Source organism: Rhinoderma darwinii, chromosome 6, assembly GCF_050947455.1.
Source record: "Rhinoderma darwinii isolate aRhiDar2 chromosome 6, aRhiDar2.hap1, whole genome shotgun sequence".
NCBI classification, from domain to species: domain Eukaryota; kingdom Metazoa; phylum Chordata; class Amphibia; order Anura; family Rhinodermatidae; genus Rhinoderma; species Rhinoderma darwinii.
The window spans coordinates 75,404,970-75,423,289 of record NC_134692.1 but is presented as its reverse complement, the minus strand read 5'-3'; the positions used below and the strand labels follow the sequence as shown (position 1 = coordinate 75,423,289).

Here is an 18,320-nt window from a genome sequence, read left to right as displayed (position 1 = left end):
GTTACTTAACCCCTTAATGACCAGCCTATTTTAGACCTTAATGACCAAGCCATTTTTTACGTTTTTCCATCGTCGCATTCCAAGAGCTATAACCTTTTTATTTTTGCGTCGACATAGCCATATAAGGTCTTGTTTTTTGCGGGACAAGTTGTACTTTTTAATAGCACCATTTTGGGGGACATATTATTTATTGATTAACTTTTATTAACTTTTTTTGGGGGGGGGGGGGGGAATACCTGAAATTTCGTCACTCTTTTTCGCGTCTTAAATCAACGGCGTTTACCGTGTGATATAAATAACACAATAAGTTTATTCATTGGGTTGTTACGATTGCAACGATACCAAAATTTGTATGTTTTACTACTTTTACACAGTAAAAACGCTTTTTTTTCAAAATGACTTGTTTTTGTGTCTCCATATTTGAAGAGCCGTAACGTTTTTATTTTTTCGCCGATGCGGTCGTATGGGGCTTTTTTTTTGCGGGAAGACTTGTAGTTTTTATTGGTACCATTTTGGAGTAGATGCGACTTTTTGATCTCTTTTTATCACATTTTTTTAAAGTCAGGATTCACAGAAAACAGCAATTTTTCCATAGTTTTTTATTATTTTTTTTACGGCGTTCCCCGTGCGGGTTAAATAATGTAATAGATTTATAGTCTGGGTCGTTACGGACGCGGCGATACCAAATATGTGTAACTTTTTTACTTTATTTTGTTTTTTTAATAGTAAAGCATTATGTATGGGGAAAAGCTGGGTTTTTCATTTTTTTTTCACATTTTTTTTTAAATTAACTTTATTAAACTTTTTTACTAGTCCCACTAGGGGACTATAATATGCGATTCTCCGATCGCTATTATAATACACTGCAATACTTTTGTATTGCAGTGCATTACTGCCTGTCCGTTTAAAACGGACAGGCATCTGCTAGGTCATGCCCACGGCATGATCTAGCAGGCATTCATTACTGGCAGACCTGGGGGCCTTTATTAGGCCCCCGGCTGCCATTAGAGACACAGACACTCGGCGATCGTATCGCCGGGTGTCGGTGGGGAGAGAGGGAACTCCCTCCCTCTCTCCAAAACCACTCAGATGCGGTGCACGCTATTGTGCACCGCATCTGAAGGGTTAAACAGGTGAGATCGATACTGATATCGATCTCACCCGGCAGAGCAGGGACGCTCCCAGCCCTCAGCTGCCTCTAGCAGCTGAGAGCAGGGAGATTTGACGCTCCCTGCTCTGTTTACTTTATCCTGATGCAGTGCCGTAAAAAGGCATATGCATCAGAATAAAGCCCGTTAGTGGCCGCCGTTAAAAGGCGTATTGGCGGTCACTAACGGGTTAATAAGCGCTGTAATTCAGAGAACTGGGTTTTATCCACGCGCAGTAGCCACTTAGAGATGCAGACTCATTATTAGTGGAAGTGTGTGGTTCTGCCCTGTTGCTGATGTTCTCATTTTATACTACATAATTCATGCACTAGACAAGTGAATTATACTAATTGTAGAAATACTTTTGGATACCATGCCTAGCAATGATCATATTCACTGATAAGGATGTGATACAAATGGAAAGGGCTTTGCTTTCATGATCATAACTTAGATGTGACCAGTTTTCAGCCGAGCCGTCAGTCCTGCTGACCTGACGGATTAGACTTTGAAAGAACGATACAGCTTCTATGTATTCAGGATACATAGAAGCTGTATCCTAAAAAGTAAAACAAAATGTAAAAGTTCTTTTAAATCTCTTAAAACATTAATTTATTAAAAAAAACAAAAACATTTGGTTGAAAGGTGTACATAGCCTTTGAGAAGCACATGAAAACCACTACAATATTGTAGTAAAAAATGCAATTAAAACGCCCTGTCGAATCCAGCCTTACAAGAAATTCACAATAAAAAAGTGAAATTCCATCTTTAAAAAAAAAAAAAAAAAAGTCACATGCAGTTTTTGAGCCCAACACGGGGAGGAAACTAAAGAAAAGAAATGCATCAGTTTTTTTCTTTGTACCTTTTTTTATTCCTTTTGGATTCATTTATGGCTTGGCTCAAAAAACTCCAAAACACCCTGTGATCTTGGCCTTAGACGACTTTCACACGGCAGTATTTTATATAGTATTTCATACCTCCCAACTTTCAAGTAACACAAAGAGGGACAAGGTTTTTTCCTCTTAAGCCACGCCTCTAATCCTGCCCATACACAACCGGTTCAGCCAACACAGTATCATGCTCCCATACAGAATAATGCCCCCACAGCTGCCACATACAGCATAGTGCCCCCACTGCTCTTATATAGTATTGTGCCCCCATACAGCGTAATGCCCTCTTAGCTGCCACCATACACTGTAATGCCCCCACAGCTGCCCATACAGTATAATGCCCCTGTAGCTTCCCCATACAGTATAATGCCCTCATAAAGTACAAGCCCCTTTAGCTACCACCATACAGTATAATGCCCCCTTAGCAGCCCCATACAGTATAATGCCCCTTTATCTGCCACCACATAGTATAATGGCCCCTCAGCTGCCACCATACACTATTATGCCCATACAGTATAATGCCCCAATGGCTTCCCCCATATACTAAAATGCCCCATAGCTGCCCCCATACGACACAATGCCCCTATAGCGGACCCATACAGTATAATGCCCCCTTAGCTGTCCCATAGAGTATAATTCCCCACAGCTGCTCCCATACAGCATAATGCCCCCTTAGCTGCCCCCATACAGTATAATGCCCCCACAGCTGTCACCCACCATATACTATAATTCTCCCTCAGCTGCCACCATACAGTATAATGCCCCTATGGCTTCCCCATACAGTATAATGCCCCTTTAGCTGCCACCATACAGTATAATGCCCCATAGCTCCTACCATACAGTATAATGCCCCAGAGCTCCTCCCATACAGTATAATGGAGCTACTGACCGTAAAGGGCTTCCCCAGGCTCAGCGCTTAAAGTAGCGATGTGCCCGGGGAGTCCTCTGTACTAATGCTGAAGCACCGAGATGACGGTTCCCAGCTTCATCATTGGGTTTAACTGTATCTGCGTCCTGAGGACGCAGATACAGTTGACACCGGGTGTCCGGGACACCGCCCGAAATCCAGGACGATTGGGAGGTATGGTATTTGGAAGCTAAAACTAGAGTTGAACCACAAAGAAAATTTATAATGGTAATCGTTGCACTTTTTGAATGTTTTGAACCCCCAGCTAGTTTTGGCTTAGAAATACTTATGCAAAATATTGACCTAAACAAACATGTTTGAATGAGACTTTGTCAGTTATTTTGTATAATTGTTCATAGCTGCTTACACTTCTTATTCAAAATCCTAGCGCTAGCTGTCAACTAAGCTCCCACAATGCACTGCTCTCTGGTAACAGGAGTCCAGTAGAATTCTGAACAGCCAATAAAACATAAGGCAATTTAAATGTGGTAAAAGATAAGTAAAGCAATGAATTTAGTTACTTTTTCTGTAGACAAACTGTGGACTATTGCTAAAATTCATTCAAGAGTGCAGTTTTCCTTGAAGAAATAGCAATGGTCTCAATGTAAATTCCATGAATAACTTGGTACTTACTATTCCATAACTAGAATCATTTCATTACTAGTTTCATAGACTTCATGGAGATCCACAATGCGTGGATTTGACTTTGCCATTTCAAGTACAGCTATTTCATGAATAATCTCCGCTCTGCAGTCTTTTCCTCGTCTTCTCTTTTTAAGAAATTTTGCAGCAAATTCTTTTCCAGTGGCCTTCTCAGTGCATCGCCGAACTACGGCAAATTTACCCCTAAACAAAACAATAAGACAAAGCTGAACACTTACATACACTTAGAAAATAACAGAAATATGAGACTTAATAAAAGGACTATCAACAATGCTATGTAGTCATTATTTTAGAGTAAGCACTACGAAACTAGATATAGGCCCTGTTCACATCACGTTTTCCCCTATATCTAGCGGTTACACAGGGGAATCTCCCGACATACGCGCTAAACGTTTCTGTAGTGCTCTATTGACAGACGGAGGCCGAAAGTGTGTACTTGCAAAAAAAAGAAATAAATAGAAGACTATGCTACTCCATCCTGTAGAGTACAGTAAAAAATATATACCGTATTTTTCGGTCTATAAGACGCAGTTTTTAGCAAGAATAAATCTTGCTAAAAGGTCCCTGCGTCTTATAGTTGGCAGTCAAGGGACCCGGCAGCGCCGGGCCCCCTGACCGCTTCTTTCTTAAAGAGGCTCTGTCACCACATTATAAGTGGCCCATCTTCTTCATAATGCGATTGGCGCTGTAATGTAGATTACAGCAGTGTTTTTTTTTTATTTAGAAAAACGATAATTTTTGACAGAGTTATGACCCATTTTAGATTTATGCTAATGACTTTCTTAAATGCCCAACTGGACGTGTTTTTACTTTTTGACCAAGTGGGCGTTGTGGAGAGAAGTGTATGATGCTGACCAATCCGCGTCATACACTTCTCTCCATTCATTTATTCAGCACATAGTGTTCTTACTAGATCATGATGTGCAGTCACATACTCACACATTAACGTTACTGAAGTGTCTTGAGAGTTAATAGACCTCCAGCCAGGACGCGATGTCCATTCACAATCCTGACACTTCGGTAAAGTTTGTGTGGGACTTAATGACAGCAAGCGTGATCTCGCGAGATCACGCTGTAAATGACAGCACAGCGTGATCTCGATGTGCTGTAAGTCCCACACAAACTTTACCGAAGTGTCGGGATTGTGAATAGGCATCGCGTCCTGGCTGGAGGTCTATTAACTCTCAAGACACTTCAGTAACGTTAATGTGTGAGTATGTGACTGCACATCATGATCTAGAAAGATCACTTTGTGCAGAGTAAATGAATGGAGAGAAGTGTATGACGCTGATTGGTCAGCATCATACACTTCTCTCCACAACACCCACTTGGTCAAAAGTAAAACACGCCCAGTTGGGCATTAACCCCTTAATGACCCGGCCATTTTGCGCATTAATGACCAAGGATTATTTTTTGTTTTTTCACGGTCGCATTCCAAGAGTCGTAATTTTTTTTTTATTCCGTCGACATAGCCGTATAAGGGCTTGTTTTTTGCGGGACGAGTTGTATTTTGTAATTGTACCATTTTTAGATGCTTATATCGATTAACTTTTATTAACTTTATTTTAGGAGAGAATTGAAAATAAGCAGCTATTCTAGCATCGATTTTTACGTTATAAATGTACGCCGTTTACTATGCAGCGTAAATAACATGTTAACTTTATTCTATGGGTCGGCACGATTACGGGGATACCAAATATGTAAAGGTTTTATATGTTTTCCTACGTTTGCACAATAAATACCCTTTTGCAAAAGCAAGTAATTTTTTTCTATCGCCGCATTCCAAGAGACGTAATTTTTTTATTTTTCCGTCAATGTGGCCGTATGTGGGCTTGATTTTTGCGGGCCAATGTGTAGTTTTCATTAGTACTATTTTGGGGTACATAAGACATAGATAAATTTTTATTTAATTTTTTATGGGGAGAATAGGAGAAAAGAGAGAATTTTGCCGTTGTTTTTTGCGTTTTTTTCGGACGCCGTTCATCCAGCGGTTTAATTAATGTGTTCATTTTATTGTTCAAGTTGTTACGATCGCGGGGATACCATATATGTGTATGTGTGATTTGTTTTGGCACTTTTACTAAATAAAACCACTTTTTGGGCAGTTGGGCAAATTTTATTTGATTTTGACTAAATTATTTTTACGTTTTTTTCACAAACTTTATTTATTTATTTTTTAGTCCCACCAGGGGACTTCACGATGCGATCTGTTGATCGCATATATAATGCTTTGGTACACTTAGTATACCAAAGCATTATTGCCTGTCAGTGTAAAACTGACAGGCAATCTATTAGGCCATGCCTAACAGGCATTTGCTGACGACAGACCTGGGGGTCTTTGTTAGGCCCCCGGCTGCCTTGGAAACCCGACGGCGATTTCTTTGCGGGGGCGCAGATGGGGTGACAGAGGGAGCTCCCTCCCTCTGTCGAACACATTAGATGTCGCTGTCCCTATTGACAGCGGCATTTAAAGGGTTAAACTGCCGGAATCGGAGCGCGCTTCGATTCCGGCAGTTGCAGCAGGAGCCAGGCTGTGTATAACAACCGTGCTCCTGCCGCTGATCGCGTGTGTACACTGTCAGTACCCACACGATCACAGGACGGATATAGCCGTCCTCCTGCGTTAATAGGTTAAGAAAGTCATTAGCATAAATCTAAAATAGGTCATAACTCCGTCAAAATTGATCGTTTTTCTAAGTAAAAAAACACTGTTGTAGTCTACATAACAGCGCCGATCACATTATGTACAAGATAGGCCACTTATAATGTGGTGGTGGTGACAGAGCCCCTTTAACCCCTTAAGGACGTAGCCTTGTTTTGGCTTTAAGGCTCAGAGCCCATTTTTGAAATCTGACATATTTCACTTTATGTGGTAATAAACGTCCGAATGCTTAAACCTATCCAAGCGATTCGGAGATTGTTTTCTCGTGACACCTTGGGCTTTATGTTAGTGGTAAAATTTGGTCGATATATTCAGTGTTTATTTGTGAAAAATTGCAAAATTTTGAAAAAAAAATTGCATTTTTCTGAATTTAAATGCATCTGCTTGTAAAACAGATGGTTATACCACCCAAAATAGTTACTAGTTCACATTTCCCATAAGTCTACTTTAGATTGGCATCGTTTTTTGAACACTCTTATTTTTCTTGGACGTTACAAGGCTTAGAACATAAAACAGCAATTTTCAAAGAAAATTTCAAAAGCCTTTTTTTTTTTTTTTTTTTTTTAAAGGTACCTGTTCAGTTCTGAAGTGGCTTTGAGGGGCCTATGTATTAGACACCCCCATAAAACATCCCATTTTAAAACTAGACCCCTCAAAGTATTCAAAACAGCATTTAGAACGTTTTTTAGCCCTTTAGGCATTTCACAAGAATTAAAGCAAAGTGGAGGTGACATTTGCAAATTTCATTTTTCTTGCCTTATTTCAATTTTATTCAAATTTTTTCTGTAACACAGAAGGTTTTACCAGAGAAACTCTACTAAATATGTATTGTCCAGATTCTGCAGTTTTTAGAAATGTCCCACATGTGGCTCTACTGCGCTCGTGGACTAAAACACAAGCCCCAGAAGCACCTAGTGCATTTTGGGGACTCTTATTAGAATATATTATAGGCAGCATGCCAGGTTTGAAGAGGTGTTGAGGTGCCAAAACAGTAGGAATCCTCCAAAAGTGAACCCATTTTGAAAACTACACCCCTCAAGAAATTTATGGGTGTTGTGACCATTTAGACCCCACAGTTTTTTCACAGCACGTATTTGAATTGCGCTGTGAATTTAAAAAAAAATTAACATTTTTCCAATAAGATGTAGTTTTTGCTCAAAATTTCTTATTTTCACAAGGAATTAAATACCCCATTTTGTTGCCCAATTTGTCCTTAGTGCGGCAATACCCCATTTGTGGTGATAAACTGCCGTTTGGGCCCATGGGAGGGCTCAGAAGGAAAGGACCACCATTTGGCCTACTGAAGCTTTTCTGGTGCGAAGTCATGTATGCAGAAGCCCCTGAGGTACCAGTACAGTTGAAATCCCCGAGAAGTGACCCTGTTTTAAAAACGACACCCCTTAAGGCATTCATCTAGAGGTGTAGTGAGCCTTTTGACCCCACAGGTACTGTGTAAAAGATAATGTGCAGCAGATGGTGCAGAGTGAGATTTGCAATTTTCTATACATATATGCCAATTCAGTGTCCGATACATTGTGCCCAGCATGTGCCACCGGAGATATACACCCCATAAATTGTAATGTGGGTTCTCCCGGGTATAGTAATACCCTCAATGTGGCTGTTATCAGCTGCCTGGGCACACAGCAGGGCTCAGAGGGGAAAGATGAGGGGGATAAGCTGTGCGGAGTGCATCAGGGTAAGAAAAACTGGGGTAGATTAAAAATCAAGGGATGTATGATAAATTTTAAAACACTTTTATGCAGAGCCTTAGTTTTTCAGGACACGTGTCACATTGATATATTGTGTCCTCCCTTATCCCCCTCTTATAACAGACTTTGTACCTCTTTTGACTTTTTCCTTTCTTGCCAGTTTGGGGAACTTCTCCTGGAAAGTGTTGCCCTGGTACGATGCGTGTGGCCCCGCTTCCAGAAGTACTGGGTGCCCCCCCCTTCTTGGTCCCTAGAGATTAGGTTCTTGATAACCACCTCTTGAAATTCCAGGAAAGTTCCCGTCTGGCCTGTACATCGACGTAGCACGTACACATTGTATAATGCCATCTGTATGATGTGCCCGGCCAGCTTCTTATACCACACCGCATATGGTTGTTAACACCAGGACATCTCTCTTGTCCTTGACATACAATATAGAATGTGCCCTGCTCTCACCCCTTCTCAGTGTTTGCCCAAGCAGAGTCTTAGGGAGGCCTCTCAGGTTTCTTCTACCGTAGCAGTGCCGCATGCCTTCTGGAAGCGAGGCAGTTGAAGAGTGGGAAGCTGGTATAAAAATTATCCAGGTAGAGGTGGTAACCCTGGTCCAGCAGTGGGTGCACCAAATCCCACACAATTTTTGCATTACCTCCCAGTAAGGGGGGGGGGGCATTCTGGGGGCTGAATACTGGTGTCCTTCCCTTCATATATCCTAAATCTGTAGGTATACCCTGATGCCCTCTCGCACAGCTTATACATCTTCACGCCATACCTTGCCCTCTTACTCGGCAGGTACTGGCAGAATTGAACCCTCCCTTTAAAATGTACCAGGGACTCATCAATAGAAATACACGTCTCGGGGGTGAATGCTTGGGAAATCCAGGCACTTAAATGGTCTAATAGGGGTCTCGGGTTATACAAACGGTCAAAACGGGGCTCATCTCGGGGTGGGCACGGCTCATTATCAGTATAATGTAATAAGCTAAGTATTGCCTAATTTTAATTTTTTTTTTAGGTTCCAGTTCAGTTCTGAAGTTGCTTTGAGGGGCCCATATATTAGAAACTCCTATCAAACACCCCATTTTAGAAACTAGACCCCTCAAAGTATTCACAACAGCATTTAGAAAGTTTATTAACCCTTTAGGTGTTCCACAGGAATTTAAAGCAAAGTAGAGGTGAAATTTACATATTTCTTTTTTTTTTTTGTCAGAAAATCCTTTTTATTCCATTTTTTCCTGTAAAACAGAAGGTTTTACCAGAGAAACGCAACTTAATACTTATTGCCCAGATTCTTCAGTTTTGAGAAATATCCCACATGTGGCCCTAGTGCGGTAATGGACTGAAGCACCGGCCTCCGAAGCAAAGGAGCACCTAGTGGATTTTGGAAACTAGACCCCTTGAGGAATTCATTGTAGTTTTCTTGGGGTGCATGCGACTTTTTGATCAGTTTTTATTTCTATTTTCTATTTTTAAGTGGCGCGGTGACTAAAAAACAGCAATTCTACAATTTTTTTTTATTAACATGTTTTTTACAGCGTTCACCGTGCGCTATAAATAAAATATATTCACTTCATTCTGCGTGGCGATACGATTACGGCGATACCCTATGTTTAAAGTTTTTTTTTATGTCTTATGGCGTTTGCAAAATAAAATACTTTTTGTAAAAAATAATTTACTTTTTGTGTTACCTTATTCTAAGAGCCATAACTTTTTTATTTTTCCATCAAAAAAGCCGTGCGGGGACTTGTATTTTGTGTAACGAACTGTAGTTTCGATCATTACCATTTTTCGGTACATGCGACTTTTTGGATATCTTTTTATTCCATTTTTTGGGAGGTGAAGTGACCAAACAATTGTGATTCTGGTACGGTTTATTATTATTTTCTTTTATGGCGTTCACCGCGCGAGATAAATAATGAAATTATTTTGTAGATCAGGCCGTTACGGACGCGGCGATACCAATGAAGTAGAGTTTATTTATATTAATAATAAAAGGACTGATAAGGGAAAAAGGGGGGATTTTTACTTTTAAAACTTGTATTTTCATATTTGTACACAACTTTTTTTTACTTTGTCCCACTAGGGGACTTGAGGGCAGGAGGCCCTGATGGTAATTCTAATACACTGCACTACGTGCGTAGTGCAGTGTATTAGAGCTGTCAGCTACTCGCTGACAGCAAGCATAGTCAGGACCCACTAGGCTTCCGTAGATGGCATAGCTGGACGCCATTATTAGGCGTCCGGTTGCCATAGCAACCATCGCTGCCTGCTATCATGTAGCGTGCCGTCCATGGTGGTTACCTCCAAGAAGCCGCGATCGCTTTTGGCCGCGGCTTCGAAGGGGTTAATCAGCGGGGACACCGCGTTCGGACCCCGCTAAAGGAGCTGCGGCAACTGCTGTACAAGACCGCAGCTGTCACAGCTCTGTATGTGTCCGGAAAACGTCCGAAATGGCCGATGTACTATTCCGTCATGGAGAGCGAACGATGTGATTACCATAATGGAATAGTACGTCACTGAGCGCGAAGGGGTTAACCCCCTTCCCGACCCTTGATGTGCTGGCACATCATGGAGTGGGGAGGGGATGATGTTTGGAGAAGGCTTACACGCTGAGCCCGCTCCATGCACTGCAGGTGTCCGCAGTGTTTTACAGCTGACACGCTGCTCTAACGGCCAGGAACAGCGATTGCGCTGTTCCTGGCCATTTAACTAGTTAAATGCCACGGCGGTATTTATGTGGGTCTTTCCATAAATGTCAGATAGATGCGGGTCCCAGAGGTGGGACCCGCATCTATCTCTAGAACGGGGCCCTCTAAACCCTATTCTAGCTTACTCGCCAGCTGTCTCCCGGCCACTTCCTGGTTGGGTGGTCGGGAATCACGGAAACAGCCGAGAGCTCGCTGAGCTACGCAGTTTCCGTTACTCCCATGGAAGTGAATGGGAGTTACGTTAACAGCGTAGCACCGCGAGCTACGCTGCTTCCAGAACTCGGTAGCTCTGAAAACCGCGTGCATGGTTGAGTTATGGAAACAGCGTAACTCGCTGAGCTATGCAGTTTCCGAAACTCCCATAGAACTGAATAGTAGTTACGGAAACAGCGTAGCACGCTACGCTGCTTCTGTAAATGCCATATGGGAGTTATGGGAACAGTCTAGCTCAGCGAGTTACGCCGTTTCCATAACTCATCCATGTATTGCAGTGTATTGTACCAGCGATCTAATGTTCACTAGTTCAAGTCCCCTAGTGGAACTAATAAAATGTGTAAAAAAAAATAAAAAAATAAAAAGTTAGATTAATTTTCAGGAGTGTAAAAAAAACATGAAAAGTTTATAAAAAAAAATTTAAAAAAAAAAAACCCTTTTCCCATTTTTCCCCAATCACAACGTATAAAAAAAAAAAAAAAAAAGAAAAAAAAAAGTAATGGAATAAAAAGTGATAAAAAAAAAAATACAAAATCGTATGTACCAAAATATGGCTCTCAGAATGTGGTGAAACAGAACAAATTATTTTTTTTTAGCAAATAGTTTTTGCTTTGTAAAAGTAGTAAAATATGACATTTTTCCCTATTTTCTGTTGTCTAAAACCTGGGTGCGTCTTATAGTCAGGTGCGTCTTATAGTCCGAAAAATACGGTATGTTGTTTAACAATGTGAGCTTGTGTGATGAATTCCACTGTATGGCTTCTGTTACAGGCCTGCATCAAAGAGGTTTTCTTATAATGAGCATTCATCACCTATCCAGAGATAGCTGAGCGTTATCTCTGGCAGCCCCATAGGAAGTGAAAAAGAACGGTGGCCGAGCATGCAATACCGCTGAATTCATATAGGGCCCACCCGGCACCCCCGTTCTCAGGATCAGTGAGCATCCCAGAGGTCGAACCCCAACAGATCATACATTTATCGCCTATCCAGTGGAAAGATAATGATCATTATGAGAAAAGCCCTTTAAACGTACATAATGACATCACGGGCCATACATGGACATTATCACTGGAGCTTTGCCAGGCAGAGGGTAAAAGCTGGCCGCAAGTTATAACAAAGGCTCCTGAAAGACAGCATTGTAAGCAGTTCAGTGTCCTGGGGGTGGCATCACGTTTTATTGTGTGGATCTCTTGTGGTGGGTGTTTAACACTGAAGGGGGCCTCGGAATTAATCAATTCTACCCCCGTTGCTTCTATGAACTATACACAGTATAGGGGGAATAATGATGTAAGAGGAGGCGGGGTGATTTAGTAGAAAATGCACCCCCCCCCCCCCCCCTCTGTGAATCTCTCCAGCACTACTAGATGTGAGAAAAAAGGCAGGGACATGTTTGCCCATTGATGACTGTCTGTATATGGGCAGTGCCACCACTAGACCTTCCCTGGGAGGAGGTGCCACTGCATTTTTCTCACTTCTAGTAGTCCATAGCAGGGATGCACGATGCATCGAAACTTCTATACGGTTTCGATACATTGCATCCCCAAATGGTTCGGTACCGTTATTCGTTAGCACTGTTGCCTTGCAGCACTGGGGTCCTGGGTTCAAATACAACCAAGGACAACATCTGCATGGAGTTTGTGTGTTCTCCCTGTGTTTGCGTGGGTTTCCTCCGGTTTCCTCCCACACCCCGAAAAACATACCAATAGGGAATTTGGATTGTGAGCCCCAATGGGGACAGTAAAAGAAGACCTCTGTAAAGCGCTGCGTAATATGTTCACATCAGAAAACGTAAGAATTATTTATTTATTTTTATTACGGTTGGCAAAGTATCGTTTTGGTATCGAAATCGCAATACTAAACAAAGTATCGGTATCGAAGTCCAAATTCTGGTATCGTGACATCCCTAGTCCATAGTGCAGGAGAGATTCCTGGGGGAAGAGGGGGGGGGGGGGGTTGTCAGAGGGCAATAGAAAATAATGGGTCCATACTTTGATCCGCAAGTACGGTCCAGAACTGCTGATTAAAACTACGGCCGTGTGCATGGGGCCTTAGGAAGTAGTCAGCGTGACAGGTACCGAGTGATCGCCCCTTCTCCTCGTTTTCCCCATACTGTGTACAGTTCATAGAAGTCCCACCCGCTTGTGTGCACTAAGCGGACTTATAAAAGAGGTTGAAGGAACTGTATAGGTGACATATTATTGTATGCCCTATACAGTGGGATATGTTTAAGCCTTCTGAGTGAGGTATACGTTGGGAGTTCTACCCAGATATACCTCTGACGGAAGGCTGAAAACCTGGTGTGAACAAAGCCTAAGGGTATGTGCACACACACTAATTACGTCCGTAATTGACGGACGTATTTCGGCCGCAAGTACCGGACCGAACACAGTGCAGGGAGCAGGGCTCCTAGCATCATACTTATGTACGACGCTAGGAGTCCCTGCCTCGCTGCCGGACATCTGTCCCGTACTGAAAACATGATTACAGCGAGGCAGGGACTCCTAGCATCGTACATAAGTATGATGCTAGGAGCCCGGCTCCCTGCACTGAGTTCGGTCCGGTACTTGCGGCCGAAATACGTCCGTCAATTACGGACGTAATTAGTGTGTGTGCACATACCCTTAGATAGCTACCAAATAACTGAAGGCACCAGGCAGAAATACGTATGGATTCTATGGATCTCATTCCGAACATGCTGAACGGGCACGTGTGTAAAGACACCGTCCATACAGCCGCCGTCCCTGGGAGAAGACCGGCCCATCAGTTTCTCTTCCGAATGAAGTCCAGAGAGGCCAACGAGATCCAAGAAGGCTGGAACTCTGCGGAGCGATGCCATCTGCTCCCTATGACAGGTCTCTATGACGTCAGAAGGTTTTTTTAGCACTAAAATTATTTTAGAAAGGGATTGGCAAAACAATTTACATTTTTATAAAAAAATCGGATAGCTGCACCTTTCCATCTGTCTGCTTGCTGGTGTATACAGATACTGCGTCTTACCTGCCCAGTAGGTTTGTGTCCATGGAATAGAAGTTGTGAAGGCTTTCGGTCTTGATAGGGGTTTGGATTGTAGAATATAGACAGTCCAGAGAGCGGTTACTTCTCAGCATAGTGGTGGCACACAAATAATAGACGGGCAGTCTGCTAGTATTTTCCTGCGGATGACGAATCAGAAATTGATTGTACAGTAATGTGTAATGCAGTGAATAGTTCCACTTTTATCTCTCTTTACCCAAATGCCCAGTACTGCCCATATCATACACAGTGACAGCATGGGCGACACCGTGCCCTTCACACACATACGACAAGCAGAAGGGCATCTCACAGCTTCTCTACTAATACCACCGATTGTCACGTGACCTGGCACATCGTTACTCACGGAGCACGCCGATCTATATCCCGTCAAACGTCCTGCCTGCAGGTATAACCGTCAGCTGTCACCCCGGGCACGACGGTTGTAGTTTGAAAAGTGCAGCATTAATTAAGACGTCATGGCACGCAAGCCGCCAGGCACCGCCCATAAACGGTATAAACCAATTATTGCCTAGTCCTAACTATGCTAGATGCTGATTGGTCCGGAGAGAATGCTTTTTTTTTTTTGGTCGTAAAGTTCACGTATGTGGTTGATCTGCAGTGTAGGTAGAGCTGAGGCCGGGTAGGGTCAGGACGGCGGGTAGAGCTGAGGGCGGGTAGGGTCAGGAGGCCGTCCGAGCGCGCGCGCACTGTATACGATGTTATGCTAGTCGACTCTCTTTTTTTGAGGCTGGGTTCACACGACCATTTTACGTCCGAAATGGACGGACGTATTTCGGCCGCTAATCCCGGACCGAACACAGTGCAGAGAGCCGGGCTCCTAGCATCATAGTTATGTACGATGCTAGGAGTCCCTGCCTCGCTGCAGGACAACTGTCCCGTACTGCAAACATGATTACAGTATGGGACAGTTGTCCTGCAGCGAGGCAGGGACTCCTAGCATCGTACTTATATAAGTATGATGCTAGGAGCCCGGCTCCCTGCAGTGTGTTCGGTCCAGGATTAGCGGCCGAAATACGTTCTGTCCATTACGGACAAAATGTGCTCATGTGAATCCAGCCTAAGGGTATGTTCACACTACATCGTCCGTAACGGCCGAAATGACGGGGCTGTTTTCAGGAGAAAACAGCCCCGTAATTTCAGCCGTAACGGCATGTGCAGGCGCTTGAACGCCGCGTCCAACACGGACGTAACTGGAGCTGGTTTTCCATGGAAAACAGCTCCATTTACGTCTGAAGAAGTGACATGACACTTCTTTGATGCGGGCGTCTTTTTTACGCCACGCCTTTTGACAGCGGGGCGTAAAAAAAATGACCGTCTGAACAGAACATCGTAAGACCCATTCAAGTGAATGGGCAGATGTTTGCCGACGCTATTGAGGCGCATTTTCGGACGTAATTCGGGGCTAAAATGCCCGAATTACGTCCGTAGATAGTGTGTGTGAACATACCCTTAGGCTGGGTTCACATGACCTATTTTCAGATGTAAACGAGGCGTATTATGCCTCGTTTTACGTCTGAAAATAGCGCTCCAATACGTCGGTAAACATCTGCCCATTCATCTGAATGGGTTTGCCGACGTACTGTGCAGACAACCTGTCATTTACGCGTCGTCATTTGACAGCTGTCAAACGACGACGCGTAAAAATACAGCCTCGTCAAAGAAGTGCAGGACACTTTGCTACGTAATTTGAGCCGTTCTTCATTGAAGTCAATGAAGAGCAGCTCAAGATTACAGGCGTCAAAGACGCCTCGCATAATGCGAGGCGCTTTTACGTCTGAAACGAGGCAGCTGGTTGCTCCTGAAACGTAAAAGCCTCTCATCGTGTGCACATACCCTTACGCTGTAGCTCACGATGCTGAAGTTGGTTTCTTATTCGCATTTTCAGTATTGCAGCACTAATCCAGTAAAATCCACTAATCCACTAATCCAGTAAAATATTTGACACAACAAAGAAAACATGATAAACTCCATTATCGTAAGGGTATGTTCACACGCAGTGACCAAAAACGTCTGAAAATACGGAGCGGTTTTCAGACGAAAACAGCTCCTGATTTTCAGACTTTTTTTTAACAACTCGTGTGTTTCGCTGCGTTTTTTACAGCCGTTTTTGGAGATGTTTTTCAATGGAGTCAATGAAAAACGCCTCGAAAAAAAAGTGTCCTGCACTTCTTTTGAGGAGCCGTCATTTTACGCGCCGTATCTTGACAGCGACGCGTAAAATAAAGGCTCGTGGGAACAGAAAATCGTAATTCCCATTGCAAGCAATGGGCAGATGTCTGTAAGCGTAATGGAGCCGTTTTTTCAGGCGTAATTCGAGGCGTAAAACGCCCGAATTACGTCTGAAAATAGGCTGTGTGAACATACCCAAAAACGTAAATGAGAAGACAGACGATACCCAGACAAACTTATTAAAGAGGCTCTGTCACCAGATTCTCAAATCCCTATCTCCTATTGAATGTGATCGGCGCTGCAATGTAGATAACAGTAACGTTTTTTTTGTTTTTTTTAAACTATCATTTTTGCCCAAGTTATGAGCAATTTTATATTTATGCAAATGAGCTTTTCAATGGACAACTGGGCGTGTATTCTCGTTTTACCAACTGGCCGTGTATTGTGTTCTTACCAACTGGGCGTTGTGAATAGAAGTGTATGACGCTGACAAATCCGCATCATACACTTCTCATCGTTCCCACCCAGCTTCTTTCACAGCAGAAATACAGCGTGACGTCACCCACAGGTCCTTCAACCTTGTTGTCGGGAGTTGTAGTATTACAACTGATGGAGTAGCGAAGGTTGCTTTCCCCTGATCTAGGATATATTATAAATGCTTTATAGAGTATATGTCCGACTAATAGGGAGTCTATGGTTTTGAATGACATCTTGAAGCATACGGGGGTACGGGGGGGTGTTGAAATGAAGTGGGCTACACTACATATGGTAATGAGCATGAGGCGGCACTCTACCCCGTTTCTATTAAAAAAAGATCATGTGAGTCGATTGAGGACTAAACACAGCGCCGCCCCTGTCCATGTCAGGTGATCATCTGTGTGACTAAGCTGCAATACCAGACACCACCCATGCACAGGAGAGGCGCTGTTTCTGAATGAAAGCAGTCATGTTTTTGGAAACCTCAAAACCCCCTTAACATATGCTGCCACCTTCCCGTCGGCCCCGTTCTGAAATTAAGGATTTCACTTACAGGGGGCATTGACGTCCTGATTTAAAGCGCTCTCTACTACTCTGAGTGGCTTCAATAAGAGAATACAGGTACAACAAATATGGCTGCCATCTCAGCTCCCACGGGGCTCTCCACAACTCTGAATGGCCACTCGACATTTAACAATTGCCATGTATAGCATCACTATATAACTAAGTAGATTTGCTCTTCAGGACCCTAGAAAAGCTGGGTGACCGCTGTAATGTGGGTCATGTTGGGTATTTTTCATTTTCCCCTTATATGACTTGGCCTCACAGACAGACAATCTACTGGGCTGAGATCTGATGATGGATTTGCAAAATATGAAACCACATCTGAGGTAAATGGATTTTGCGTATAAAGTAACAGTAAATGCGCCTTTATCTGCTCGCTGCGCGTCTGCGAACGTGGATTTAATGGCTCCCGCTGCATGACAGGAGATGTGTAAAAATAGAACAGATCGACCGTCCTTCACGCTGGGAGACAGGCAGCTAAAGAGCGGCAGCGCTGGGGGTGCTGGGACCCCCACACCGTAAATCGTCAGTCAAGGTGACCCCCCCCCCCCAGTCCCCATATTCATGGTGACCGCGCCACATTACATGCAGCCAGCACACGGAGGACTGTCCAGCGCTTCTAATGACCTGATCCTACAGTCGCGCCTGACAGTCCTCCGTGTGCTGGCTATAGATAAAGGCGCATTACTGTTACTTTATACGGAAAATCCATTTACCTCAGATGTTGTTTCATATTTTGCAAATCCATCATCAGATCTCAGCCCCGTAGATTGTCTGTCTGTGAGGCCAAGTCATATAAGGGGAAAATGAAAAATACCCAACATGACCCACATTACAGCGGTGACCCAGCTTTTCTAGGGTCCTGAAGAGCAAATCTACTTAGTTAGGCCTCATGCACACGACCGTATTTTTTCACACCCGTAAATACTGGCGTAAATACGGGTCCGGTGTCACATGTATTCCACCCGTTTTGCACCAGTATTTACGAACCCGTGCTCGTAAATATGGGTCCGGTGTCACCCGTATTCCACCCGTATTTACGAGCACGTTTTTGGCAGCAAAATAGCACTGCACTAATCGGCAGCCCCTTCTCTCTATCAGTGCAGGATAGAGAGAAGGGACAGCCTTTTCTGTAATAAAAGTTAAAGAAATTCATACTTACCCGGCCGTTGTTTTGGTGACGC

The 18,320-nt window shown here is 43.4% G+C and overlaps 1 protein-coding gene across 4 annotated transcripts in view; it reads right to left on the bottom strand.

Moving 5' to 3' along the window:
* The window catches only part of STK17B (serine/threonine kinase 17b), an 87,927-nt gene extending 73,509 nt beyond the window's left edge, over positions 1–14,418 (bottom strand). The window contains exons 1-3 of one of the 4 annotated variants that reach the window (XM_075829961.1): positions 14,270–14,418; positions 13,891–14,045; positions 3,576–3,788 (exon numbers count right to left, since the gene is read on the bottom strand). In XM_075829961.1, the coding sequence (XP_075686076.1) occupies positions 3,576–3,788; positions 13,891–14,000 (323 nt within the window). In that variant the 5' untranslated portion in view covers positions 14,001–14,045; positions 14,270–14,418. Of the gene's footprint in view, positions 1–3,575; positions 3,789–13,890; positions 14,046–14,122; positions 14,238–14,269 lie in introns of those variants that run through there. The other 3 variants (XM_075829962.1, XM_075829963.1, XM_075829960.1) reach the window with 3 other exon arrangements.
* Between the last annotated feature and the right edge of the window lie 3,902 nt (positions 14,419–18,320).